The 12851-nt window shown below is 32.8% G+C and overlaps 1 protein-coding gene across 1 annotated transcript in view; it reads left to right on the forward strand.

Moving 5' to 3' along the window:
* Positions 1–12851, forward strand: part of LOC139497802 (death-associated protein kinase 1-like) — a 67537-nt gene that overhangs the window by 8569 nt on the left and 46117 nt on the right. The window contains exons 6-8 of the mRNA XM_071286037.1: positions 3314–3376; positions 5143–5194; positions 9544–9804. Of these exons, the coding sequence (XP_071142138.1) occupies positions 3314–3376; positions 5143–5194; positions 9544–9804 (376 nt within the window). The remainder of the gene's footprint in view (positions 1–3313; positions 3377–5142; positions 5195–9543; positions 9805–12851) is intronic.

Consider the following 12851-nt stretch of genomic DNA (forward strand, 5'->3'; position numbering starts at 1 on the left):
TTGATTTTTGGAGATGAGATCCCAACAGTTTAGGAATTAGGGACCAAAAAGGGGCCCAAATAAGTATTTTTCTTGTTTTTTGCACCATAACTTCAGTATAAGTCAATAGAAATCTATGAAATTAAAACACAAGGTTAATGACCATAAAAGGAAGGTTGGGATTGATTTTGGAAGTTTTGGTCCCAACAGATTAGGAATAAGGGGCCCAAAGGGTCGAAAATTAAACTTTGTTCGATTTCATCGAAAAATAAATAAAAGGGGTTCTTTGATATACCGAATCTAACTGTGAATGTAGATTCTTAATTTTTGGTCCGGTTTTGAAATTGGTCTACATTAAGGTCCAAAGGGTCAAAAATTAAACTTAGTTTGATTTTAACAAGAATTGAATCCTTTGGGTTCTTTAATATGCTGAATCTAAAAATATACTTACATTTTTTATTTTTGGCCCAGTTTTCAAGTTGGTCCAAAATTATTATATTAAGTATTGTGCAATAGCAAGAAATTTTCAATTGCACAGTATTCAGCAATAGCAAGAAATCTTCAATTGCACAGTATTGTGCAATAGCAAGAAAATTTCTAATTGCATAGCAAGAAATTTTCAATTGGAGTTATCTTTCTTTGTCCAGAAGGTAGTAGTTGAATCAACTTAAATCATTGTTTAAACAATATAAAATGTATGTTCACTTTTACTACCAACTGAAAAATTAAAACAATCTTTACCATTCAGTTATAACAAGCACTTTTTTACATTTTAATATTTTATGATGTATTTAATTGAGTAGTTATTGTTGCAAACTCCATTAGAAATTTGAATTAAGATCAGTTTTTGAATAAGGGAAAGGAGGATGTGAAAAAAAATGGGGGGGGGGGTCCATTTTTCTCTCATTTCAGATTTCATGAATAAAAAAAAAAATTCTTCAAACATTTTTTTGAGAGGATTAATATTCAACAGCATAGTGAATTGCTCAAAGGCAAAAAAAAATTAAGTCCATTAGACCACATTCATTCTGTGTCAGAAACCTATGCTGCGTCAACTATTTAATCACAATCCAAATTTAGAGCTGAATCCAGCTTGAATGTTGTGTCCATACTTGCCCCAACTGTTCAGGGTTCAACCTCTGCAGTCGTATAAAGCTGCGCCCTGCGGAGCATCTGGTTGTTCATTTATGTCCATTTTTAAATCACAGCATCCACAATTGTATGGCGGACTAATATATTTTTTTTAATTACGTCATCTGAGTTCCTCATCTCAAGGTCCATTAGGGGTCCTGACCCAGATATAGAAGGCTCAGGATAGGGTATACAGATATAGGAGGGTGTAAATCGGATATTCAAATATAGGAGGGTGTGGTGGGGGTATACAGGTATAGGAGGGTGTGGATTTGGTAAACAGATATAGGAGGTTGTGGAGGGGTATATAGATATAGGAGGGTCTGGATGGGATATGCAGATTAGAAAATTTTGAATGGAAGAAAAAACATTGAAAATGGAGAGAAATTGGTGCAAAAATATAAAGATTAGAGAATAATATTTGTGTGTTGAAATATAAAGATTAGATAGAGAATAATATTTCTGTGTTCAAATATAAAGGACTTGAATAATATGTCTAAAAAATTAGAAAAGATAGTTAAAAATGAAGACCCCCTAAAGTCCCACATCCCTTATGTAGACATAAGGATGCATTTACCAATCTTTAAACTGCAGATCGAGCTTTTATTCAAATGCTTTATAAACAAAAGTAAAAAGCCTATTTAAAGTCTTCAAACAATTGTGAAAAATAATCTAAATGTCATCTCATCAGTTATATTTAATGAAGGAATATAATCTTTGTTAGCATCTTTAAAAAAAAACACCACTCAGTTGTTACTTATACTAATTGTAAGATTTGTGTTACAAAAATCTTCTTTGTAGTTAGGCCACACCAATTTAATTCCTTGTTCGACGGACCCGCCCGCACCTATTTTTTTCAAAACAGATTTTTTTATTTTTATTATATTCCCGCTTCCTGCATCAGGAAATGTAATCATGTCTATTTCCCGAACCGTTTTTAACCGGATTTTTGTGACAAAAATGTCGGTTATTGATTTGGGGATGTAAGCCGGGCTGTCGGGCGGCGGGGCTGTCGGGCGGCCGGGCGGAAGTCAATCAAATGTTGTCCGTGCATTAACTCATGAACCAAAGCTTTTAGAATTTTAATATGTTGTTACTGACATCTATATGAAGGTCAAGTTCAATAATGGCGTTTTTGACTTTTACCGTTCAGGAGTTATGGTTCTTGAAAGATTGAAAAATGGAGTTTCCAGGCGTGTTCGTGCATTTCCGCATGAACTGTTCTACCAAAGCTTCCAAAATTTTAATATGTTGTTACCGATGACAAAATGGAGGTCAAGTTCGATAATGACGATTTTGACTTTTACCGTTCAGGAGTTATGGTTCTTGAAAGATTGAAATATTGAGTTTCCAGTCGTGTCCGTGCATTTACGCATGAACTGTTCTACCAAAGATTCACAAATTTTAATATGTTGTTACCAATGACAAAATGGAGGTCAAGTTCAATAATGACGATTTTGACTTTTACAAGTCAGGAGTTATGGTTCTTGAAAGATTGAAAAATTCAGTTTCCAGTCATGTCCGTGCATTTACACATGAACTGTTCTACCAAAGCTCCCCAAATCTTTTCTAAAAGAGGGGTCCACTTATTTTGAATAATATTAAACTGTTAACGTAAATGTGTTAACATGGTTAAAGTCCAGGAATATTAAAAAATTCTTGGACATGTTTTGACCATTTAATACCATATAGATATTATAGTTATTTGGGAAAATATTAGCTCTTTTGTACTAAAAGTGTTTTTCCAAAAATAAAATATATTATAACTTATATTAACCCCTCATAAAAGGGATATTCATAACATTAAGGTGTTGTTCTGAACCTGATTATGACTTGGATGGAGAATTGTCTCATTGTCAGTCACACATACATAGACTAGATTTAATTATTCAGTTATTTCTTGTTGAACATGGAAAAAATACTTCATAAATTAAAGAAATGTCAAGATACAAGTGATAAATCAAGTTTTAATATATTCAAAACCTACTTTTTTATGTTTTATACCAAAAAAAAAATGTAATTGCTCGCCTTTACTTTTTACAGAGCTTCGCCTCAAAAATTTGCAAATTAAATATTTTTTTATTAAAATTTTCAAATCGCTTGCTCGCCCCAATTTTTTTAGTCCCAAAATCTGTAGAACAAGAAATTAAATTGGTGTGGCCTTATCAGATGAAAACAATATAAAGATTTATCTGTATTTCAGGGTAATACTCCATATGATGAAGCAGCAGCAAGACGACAGAAAGAAGTGATGGAATACTTACAGGTATATATAGTGGTAGATATGGTGTTGAATTGCGATGCTTAACAAGAATATTTTTTGTTGAAAAATGAGCTGTAATGGCGGATACCGACTGTAGTGACAGAACAAATTAATGAATTCTTAAATGATGACGATAGTTAAGACAATTTTGAGGGATTCGGTCCTGAATGTTTTTACAATATTAATCATCGTAACATATTTGCAAACCTGCCAATATTTAACTTTTCACCAGAGAATGACAGGGAATTCCCAGACGATCTCCAAAATGGATGGTCATGTCAGGACAGTGATGTAATTATTGCCCCGTTTACCGATGAATCTAAATTAAACAATGGTATGCAAAGCAATGAACCTTTGGATTTTTAAAAATTATTTATAAATGATGATATATATAAATGAACTTGTATTTCAAACCAATAAATTTGCCAAGGTAAAAACCAATGACGATGAAGGTCTGAAAGTAAAAAGCCGCATTAAAAAAATGGCAACCGGTCACTCTAGACGAAATGTATTACTGGATTTGACGGCAGATTTCTAAACAGGCTGACCTTATTCTTAGTGAAAATAAATGCAATACAACCTGTACAAAAGTGGTTATTGGTTTGTTGAGCCGGTATGGACTTTTGGAAAATGGTCACCATGTGTACATGGACAATTATTACTTGTCACCAGAACTATTTACAGAACTTGGAGTATTAAATACTTATTCCTGTGGCACATGAGAGAAAATTGTTTGGGGGTACCCGATGCCCTGAAAAAAACCAATCTGAAGCTGAACTTATGTGTTATCAATGCTTTTATTTTGATCAAAAAGTATCCACCAATAAATAAAACCAGAAAAGAACATTACATTTCAGGACATCTGTAGTAAATGCTCTCATTCAGAACATGCAGAAGGCTGTGAGTACTCCCAGACTGCAAAGTTGCATTGTGTGTACCAAAATGTTTTCAGGTGTATACACGCCAGAACTATTGAGTAATCCTCTTGCCTGCTGGTAAAAATTCTGCAGGTTCTGGATAAACAGTTGTTATAGTTGCTTGATCAGCAATTTTGAACACTTAATGTAGTAACATTCATTGTGTTATGTTCATACTGTTTATTACAATTTAACGTGTTTTTTGTCCTTAATGAGTTATTTTGACTCACCTGTGTAATACCTGCAGTATTACCTGTGACTTTTACAAGTTTTTTGCCAAATATTTTTTTTACAAATATCTAATAATTACAAATGTTCTTGTTTTACAAATATCTAATAATTACAAATGTTCTTGTTTTACAAAGTTTTATGTTTATTGAATTGTTGAAATATATTAAATCATAAAATTTTACCTTTGTATATCTTTATTTGCACCTGTACAGGAAAAACATGACTGCAGACACAAACAAACACAAAAAATGAAAAATCTGAGTCAATTGCACTAATAATTCATATTTTGTTCAGCATTGCACAATGACACAATAAAATCAATGCAGCAGTCTCAGGGTTAAACACCAAGAAGCAATACATCCAATTAAGTTTTGGCAAAATTGCCACAGTTCACAAGTGATACACTCTTGTTTGAGTCTCTTGTTTAATTTTCATTTCTGCTTTTCATCTTAAAAACTATAAAACTTGGTTGAGCCAAAATGATCAGCAAGACAGGTTTTGGCACACAGTTTCCATTAAACACAAATATTCTTGTTGCATTGCAAAATTTTTTGAAATTTAATAGTTCTACAAGTCACATGAGTCAAGATATATTCACAGTGCATATTCCTCATTTTTCAGACTGTCATGTCAGAGAAATCTTCAGATGTTAGTGCTAAACTAAGGATAGAAGGTATTTTTTTTTAACTTTATATCATTATTATATACATAGTCGCTGGGCTTCCAAAATGTTGTATATGGCTTTTGTTGTTGTTGCTAAAACCTACATTTTCACACAATCCGGCTTGATGGTAGGAAATCTCTGATGTTCCAAAATATCATACAGTTGAACCAATAAACACATTGGAAATAAGATTTATAACTATAATAGATAATAAACTATGGAGCTATACCTTTAGCACCTTTCAAATATATGATATACACGACATAGTAAGTACCACCAAATATATGATCTTCTTTATAATGCTATAGTCAGATAGTACAAGCAATATTCTACTTTGCTAGAATTATTCAACCAAGAATAAGGTAGCCATTGTATAGATGACATGCTGACATAATAGCTGTTAGAAATCAATAATTTTGTCTCGCGTGCGACTAATGTCTAAGAATGTGAGATATAAGGATCACACTCCAATCATGGCATGACTCGGTGATCAAGGTCAAGTGGTCGATGTCAAGTCAGTATCTTAGATGCTATAAACAGTAGGTCAACTATATTTGATGTATACAATGATTGTAAGGTTAGCATGTCTGTCTGGCAGTTTTCACCTGACCTTGACCTCATTATCATTGTTTATTGGTCAATGTTTAGTTGTTGTGTTAAGTCTGTTTCTCGAATCATGTACCAAATAGGTCAACTATATATGATTTATAGAATAGTTGTAAGGTGAACATGTTTGTCAGGCAGTTTTTAACTGACCTTGACCTCATTTTCATGGTTCATTGGTCAATGTTAAGTTGTGTTTTGTCTGTTTATTTGATCCTGTAAACAAAAAGTCAACTATATTTTTTATATTGGATGATTGTTAGAGGTACAAGTCTGTCTGGCAGGATTTATCTGACCTTGACCTCATATATATGGTTCTTTTATCGATGTTTTTTTCATTCTAAGGTATGTTTCCGGGTACTATAAGCATTAAGTCATCTATATTTGATACAATGTATTTAAAATAAGGTATGTTGAGTATGTCTGTCTGGCAGAGTTCATGTAAACTTTTCATGTCAGGGTGTTTTGTGCCCAATTATATATGGTGTGTGCTTTTCTCATCGTTGAATGCCTTGCAGTGACCAATTGTTTCTTTTCTCCACTTATTTGAACTCTGGCGGATAGTTGTCTCATAGACAATCCTACCACATCTCCTTTATTTTATATTGACCTCAATTTTCATTGTTCATTGGTTCAAGTTTAGTATTCTTGGTTAGATCTATTTCACAGATACTTTTAGTAAAAGGTTAACTATATATTTTTATGGAATGATTGTAAGGCTTACATGACAGATATTTACTACCTGCTTGCAGATACTTGATTTTTCAATATTTTGAATAAACTTAATGAACTCAAATAACATTTCTCTCAAATACTGCAAAACAGAATGACTCTTTATTTGGTCAGCTGCTTGTTATGTCTGAGTATTAATGTGTTTGCACTTTTCTGATCGTCAGACACCTACTTCTTGTTTTCCAATACTTTGAGTTAATTAGAGTGGAGGTATGCTCAGTCAGAAAGCAAGCCCTTACAAACGACTGTTGTTGCTACTTTTTAAAGACAAGAATGGGACTGATATTAAGGGGGCTTCATTAAAATTCATAGAATTTTTTAATAATTTGTCAAAATGTAGTTTTTAATCATGCTTTTTTCCAAAATATTATAAACAGTATGGGTCATCGGACTTTTTTTCACGCTACAGAATGTACAGGTTGTGCAAAATTGACAGATTTTCTATAGATTATGCATGGAAAATTCAATTTTGTGCGATAAAAAGAAAACAACACCATTTAATTTTAAGATAAAATGTGAGAAGATAGATCTTATAACATGCTTTTAGATCAGAAGAAAAATGGGGTCGCCAGACTTGTTTTCTTGCTTCATATTAAAATATGTAAATTCACAACACTTTCTATTATAAAAATTACTTAAACGAGGTATTTCCCCTACTATCTGAGTTAAGTCTCTTATGTGGCAAAGTTGAATAAAAATGAATCAAACATTCACAATTTTCTATATCAACATGAAAAGTCTAACAAATGAATTAAATACTACTCTCAAAATTTGTACATTTCATTAAAGATCTAGACCATTTGTAATTTGCTACTTAAAAATCCTAGATGGAGGAAGACACCCACTATTCTGAAGTTGCCTTATACTGCGGGAAAATGAAATTGGCGGCAATTTAGAAATTTTCTGTTTCTGTTTCTTACTTCCCATTGGAGTCAGAAATTGATGTCTTGAGCATGTGTCTTGTTATTATACAAAAAATAATTAAAATTATGCAAATTGTCTGTTAGTTTTTCTACTATTTTCACCAATAAACTTGCATTAAATAAATTTTACAGAAATATAAAAAATAATACAGACATTTTGTATCTGAAAGTAAAAAAAAACCTATTTAAAGTCTAAAGATCTGTCACCCCTTATGAAACCCCATTTGAACTAAATTCCAAAAGAAAGACATTTTTTGACATTGTAGTTTTTTTTTTGTCTGAAACATGGATATCAACATGCATGTGAAACGAATGTACACAACATTTAGTGTGTTTCAATCAATTATTTAAATTATGTTCACTTGTAAATAACAGCATATAGATCTATAATGCAGCAAGAAACTCCCGCACCCGAAAGTGTCCTTCAGCTGGCCCCTAAACAAATATCTATACTGGTTCAGTGACAATGATCGTCATACTAAACTCCGAATAATACTTGTAAATAACGGCATATGGTGCTAAGATAAAAAATATTCTTATTTGTTTGAAGTGTCAATAAAGGGATGTAACTCGTAAATTACTATTACAACCGCTTTGTCAGAAATTTTGACTGATTAAAGTGGCACATTTGCCTATTACAGCGTATTAAGTGGCACTTTGACACTGGCCAGTTCAGAAAAAGTCTCACAACATAATTTAAATTCAGCATAGCTCAGAAGTTAAGAAAGAAATTTCAACTTCTTTGTAGAAAAAAAATTGCCTCGACGGGTGACAAACTCGTGTTTAATAGCGTCGTATTCTAATCATTACATTTTATCAAAACAATTTTTATGTTATAACTAATAAAAATACGCAGTTGTCATTTATAGCAAAAATCATGTTTTGGTTTCATTTGATATGACTTTTTTAATGAAACCAACCGGGGTCAGCTTTCCTACTGTGCTTAGCACAACATTGTGTGCTTTCTTGTTGTTTTTTTTAAACCCACGTTTTCTCTTTTTTAAAGTACTCAAGTATTTGGTTTTGTAGAAATGTAAATTGTTATCAGATCAACATTTTTTATTATATCTTTAAATATAAAAACAATCTATTCTGAACTGAGAAAAGATCATATTTACTTTTTGTTTAAGCCTTGGCAAAGTCAAGGCGTTGAGACTTGGGCCTGCTATTGGTGGTGTCAACAATTTAAAAAAAACGTGATTATTATAACAATACAAAGATGTGGTATTACCTTATAGTTCCAGCATTCCATTCATACTGTTGCTGTTGTATAATAGTTGATATATAGATGTGGTATAATTACCAATGAGACAACTCTCCATAAGAGAGTCATTCAAGTATTACCTTATAGTTCCAGCAGTCCATTCATACTGTTGCATAATAGTTGATATATAGATGTGGTATGATTACCAGAAAAAACAAATGACGTAAACGTAAAAGAACTATAGCTAGGTCACCTTACAGCCTTCAAAAATAAGCAAAACCATACCACAAATTTTGCTATAAAAGGTCCTGAAATGACAAATGTTAAACAATTCAAAGGAGAAACTAATTGCCTGATTTATGTACAGAAAAATCAACCAAAAAAAAACCAAATATGTTATACAGCAATAAAGGAAAACCACTGATATACATCAACAAAGGAAAATCACTGAACTATATGCTCCTGACTTGGTGACAGGCACATGCAGAAAGATTACAAGGACACGAGGGGCACTTTCTATATAAAGGTATACACAGACATAATGCTGGTATGGGTCACTTTTTTGGAATGTCAAATATATCAATGGTGTGTTGTTTAAAAATGTATATTAAATGAGTTGTGATTTTCTGATGATGCATGAATGGGTAGGGATTTTAGCATAAATCTATAAATGAATTGGGTGTGTTAATCAAACCCCAGCCGCACTTCTGTACCCAAATTTATAGATTGTCGAAAACAGTTGTCCCTTTTAGGTGGTCTAGAAAAAAAAATCAACAGGCGAGGAAAAGGATAAATCGTGTAAGAATTAGAGAAATGTGTAAACTTAATTTTAAAAATAGAGAAGTTTAATGTTCTCCTTTATGAAAAAAACTCTTTACGATAAAATATCTTTATAGATGAAATGGTTCCAACTGAAATAAAATTAATGGCTGACAAAAGATCTATTGATTTGTACCTCAAATTACTTGAGTCAGGCTCTGAGAAAAAGAGAGACATACGTTTAGTAGTAGTTGGGAAGAAAGGTGCTGGGAAGACATCATTGATTAGACGATTGTTTGGTGAAGACATTACAGATGTTACCAGTACAAATGGAATCGAAATTCACAAAATAAAATGCAAAGCAATGTCTGATGATGGCATATGGAATAAATTAGATGGTATGATGCATAAGCTTAAATATGTTTCTCTTTTCTTAAGAAAGTAATTTATAACAGTTTTAGTTTCTAGTTTACATAACATATTTTTAAGCAATAATTTGGGTTGGTTTGGGGATGTTCAGTTCTGGAGGCATAGGTCTAACAAGATCTGATTCAAAGTTCCATTTCGATGATTTCAGGTCTTGAATATTCACAATTAGTTCGACGTGTTGGAAAATAGATGAGAGGCATTAATTGGCCAAATGCAAATCTAGTGCATTAATTTGGCAACATTAATTATGTTAGCTTTTACGCAGTATAAGCAAAGGTGAACAACATCAAATAGTTAATTTTCCCCCCTTTTAAGCATAATTAGATGTTATTTGAATAAGATAAGAAAACTGTTATACATACAAAAATGTAGGGATGCAGATTGTCAAAGGACTTCCTATAACTCTTTATCTACCACTGATGGATATATACACGGTTTTCATCATCGTTCTGTCCGCAGTGACTGATAAATCTGCTTGCATAATCTAGCGTGTTTTCGCAGTGACTGATAGATCCGTTGTAACATACACTAGCGCAGTCCCGGTGACGGATATTTCCGGAAAATATACCACTATTAAAACCCTTTAGATTGGACAAAACTGTTGTGGAGTCCCGAAATGAACCAATGAAATTCGGTTTAACAAATGAATAATCTTTCAACTCGTACATTCCTTTTTAACAAATTATGATGAATTTTACACGTGTTCGAAATGCGATTAAAACAATGGTGGACAAATGGGCTATCAAATTGGATAGCGAAAGTGAAGAATTTGAAGGATTTATGCAATTAGAAAGCAAAATTAGAAGTATCGTAAGGGATAGTTTAGTTTGTCAGAACAATATTGGGAGTCTTCCGAGGCTGAAGAAGCCAAACATGGACAAATAATTTGAAAACTTTTTCGTTCTTTAACAGCAGCTTTCATGTTTGATAAGGAAAAGAAAGAAATTGATTTGGTATTTGTTTCATTTTTCAATAAATATACAATAAATACTGATTAATTAAACATTTTATTAGAGTACTCATAACACAGCCTTAACAATTTGTGAAAAATTGTCTCACTGCAAATTTTCTCTGGTAGTTAACCTACAATTCAGCTGCAGTAGCTAACTAATCAGCAGTGTGTAGTAGTGAACTGTAAAGGAACCTGTGGTAGATAAGAAAATATTGTCCCTCGTAGAACATATATTGCCCTCGCAAGCTCGTGCAGTATAAAATTTTATTGTATAGCAATATAATATTTCCTACAGAAAGTAACCAAAAGTTAGCGTGCAATAAATCCCATTATTGCACTAGTGCAATAAATCTTCAAAATTCATGACGTCATCAACGACAAAATCTTAGTTTAGCACTTTCGCTCCTGAATTAATATTTTTCGCGGATTTTTCAAGCCGAAATAAATTATCACGAGACAATTGCCTGACCGGAATTAATTTGACAGATGCCCGGTAAAAATGACTATCGTATTTTTGATCGCTCATTTCTCTGGAACGGATTGAAATTTCGGTTAAAAATTTGAGATCTGTAGTCTTTGTCATGACTTATTAATATGAGAAAAATTGTAGCTCCGTACTTTTTGTTATTTTTCTGAAACTCAATGATTTCATCTGTCTCTCAACGAGAGTTTTGAAAGTGAAACTTGTCCATTCGATATCGATCTCGTTTTTGTGGTTATTTACCTATTCTAACTTATGGATGATTACTAGAGTGAAATACGTATCGTCTGATCATATTCGTTCCAAATTTAATTATTTTTCAATTGTTATTCCAACAATATGATTGAAAATTGTCCGACGGTCACGATGGTTAATGACCGCCATTTTGTACACAACAAGACATATTGAAGGGAGACAACACTATTTGTTTTTTTTTAAGACGTACATTTGCAACGCTGGAGTTGTCTTTCTTTTACCAATGTATGATCATACTAACATTCACTTTCAGTGATCAAAAATAATTTTCTAACTTTTCAGACTCGTTAAAAAGAGTTTAATTATAACATTAAACACAGACTTACATAATTTTCAGTTGTTTTTTTTAAAGTTCATTTGATATCTGGTCTGCCTGAGTGTCAGCAGGTACTGTCCTTCATCACAAAGTGCATTTATAGGAAAATTACAATGTATTTAATGTTTTTTCTCATCCATTTTTCTTTAAAAAAAAGTTTTTCAAACAAAACTGTCAACTATAGTCATTAACATGGAACAAACAAACGTCAAAACAGAACAACAAATAAACTGATCTCCATTTTCAATTCTAGCAATTCCTCTCAGTGTGGTATTTAGTGAAACACTCAGGCAGACACAGATGTTTCCCACAATCAAAACACCCAAACTTTGTCTGCTTGATAGGCACATCTCGACTATTTTGGCTTCTCATGTAACAAAGATGGCATCTAGACTTTTTGTCAAACGAGTAAGACATGTGTCGCTGAACTAGGCGGTTCTCCATAGGCATGAGTGATTGTCTGCCTCTACGTGTCTCGGATGTATAGCCATTTACCAAACCCTTGGCCACAGAAATTGAAAAGTCCAGAAATGTCATACTAGTTTGGTTGTTTGTACTCAAACTAAAGAGTTTAAAGGCATTAAATTTTGCCATTTCCATCAACACAAAGAATACCCTTTTGCTCCACTTATATGTTTTATGTTTGTAACAATAGTATTGGATATATTGATCTGCATGATCTACCCCACCCATGTTACATGTATAGTCGGCTACTGCCTTTGGACAATCAAAATTTTGTCTAGTGAATGTCCCATCAATATTGGCACGCCTTTTAACTTGTGAGATACTATGGTCATGGATGGTAGACAGGGTATACACATTTTTTTTATCACGCCAAACACTAGCAACTAGTGGACCCTTCTGTCTAAACTTCATATCTCCACGCTCATTGATACCAGTTGGTTTTTTACACATTATGTCTTTCGGAAGCTCCCTACGATTGCATCTCACTGTGCCACAAGCATATGTACCGAAATTGTCATATAGAGCAGAAAACAACTCAGGACTCGTA

The sequence above is a fragment of the Mytilus edulis genome, chromosome 12 (assembly GCF_963676685.1).
Source record: "Mytilus edulis chromosome 12, xbMytEdul2.2, whole genome shotgun sequence".
NCBI classification, from domain to species: Eukaryota; Metazoa; Mollusca; class Bivalvia; order Mytilida; family Mytilidae; genus Mytilus; species Mytilus edulis.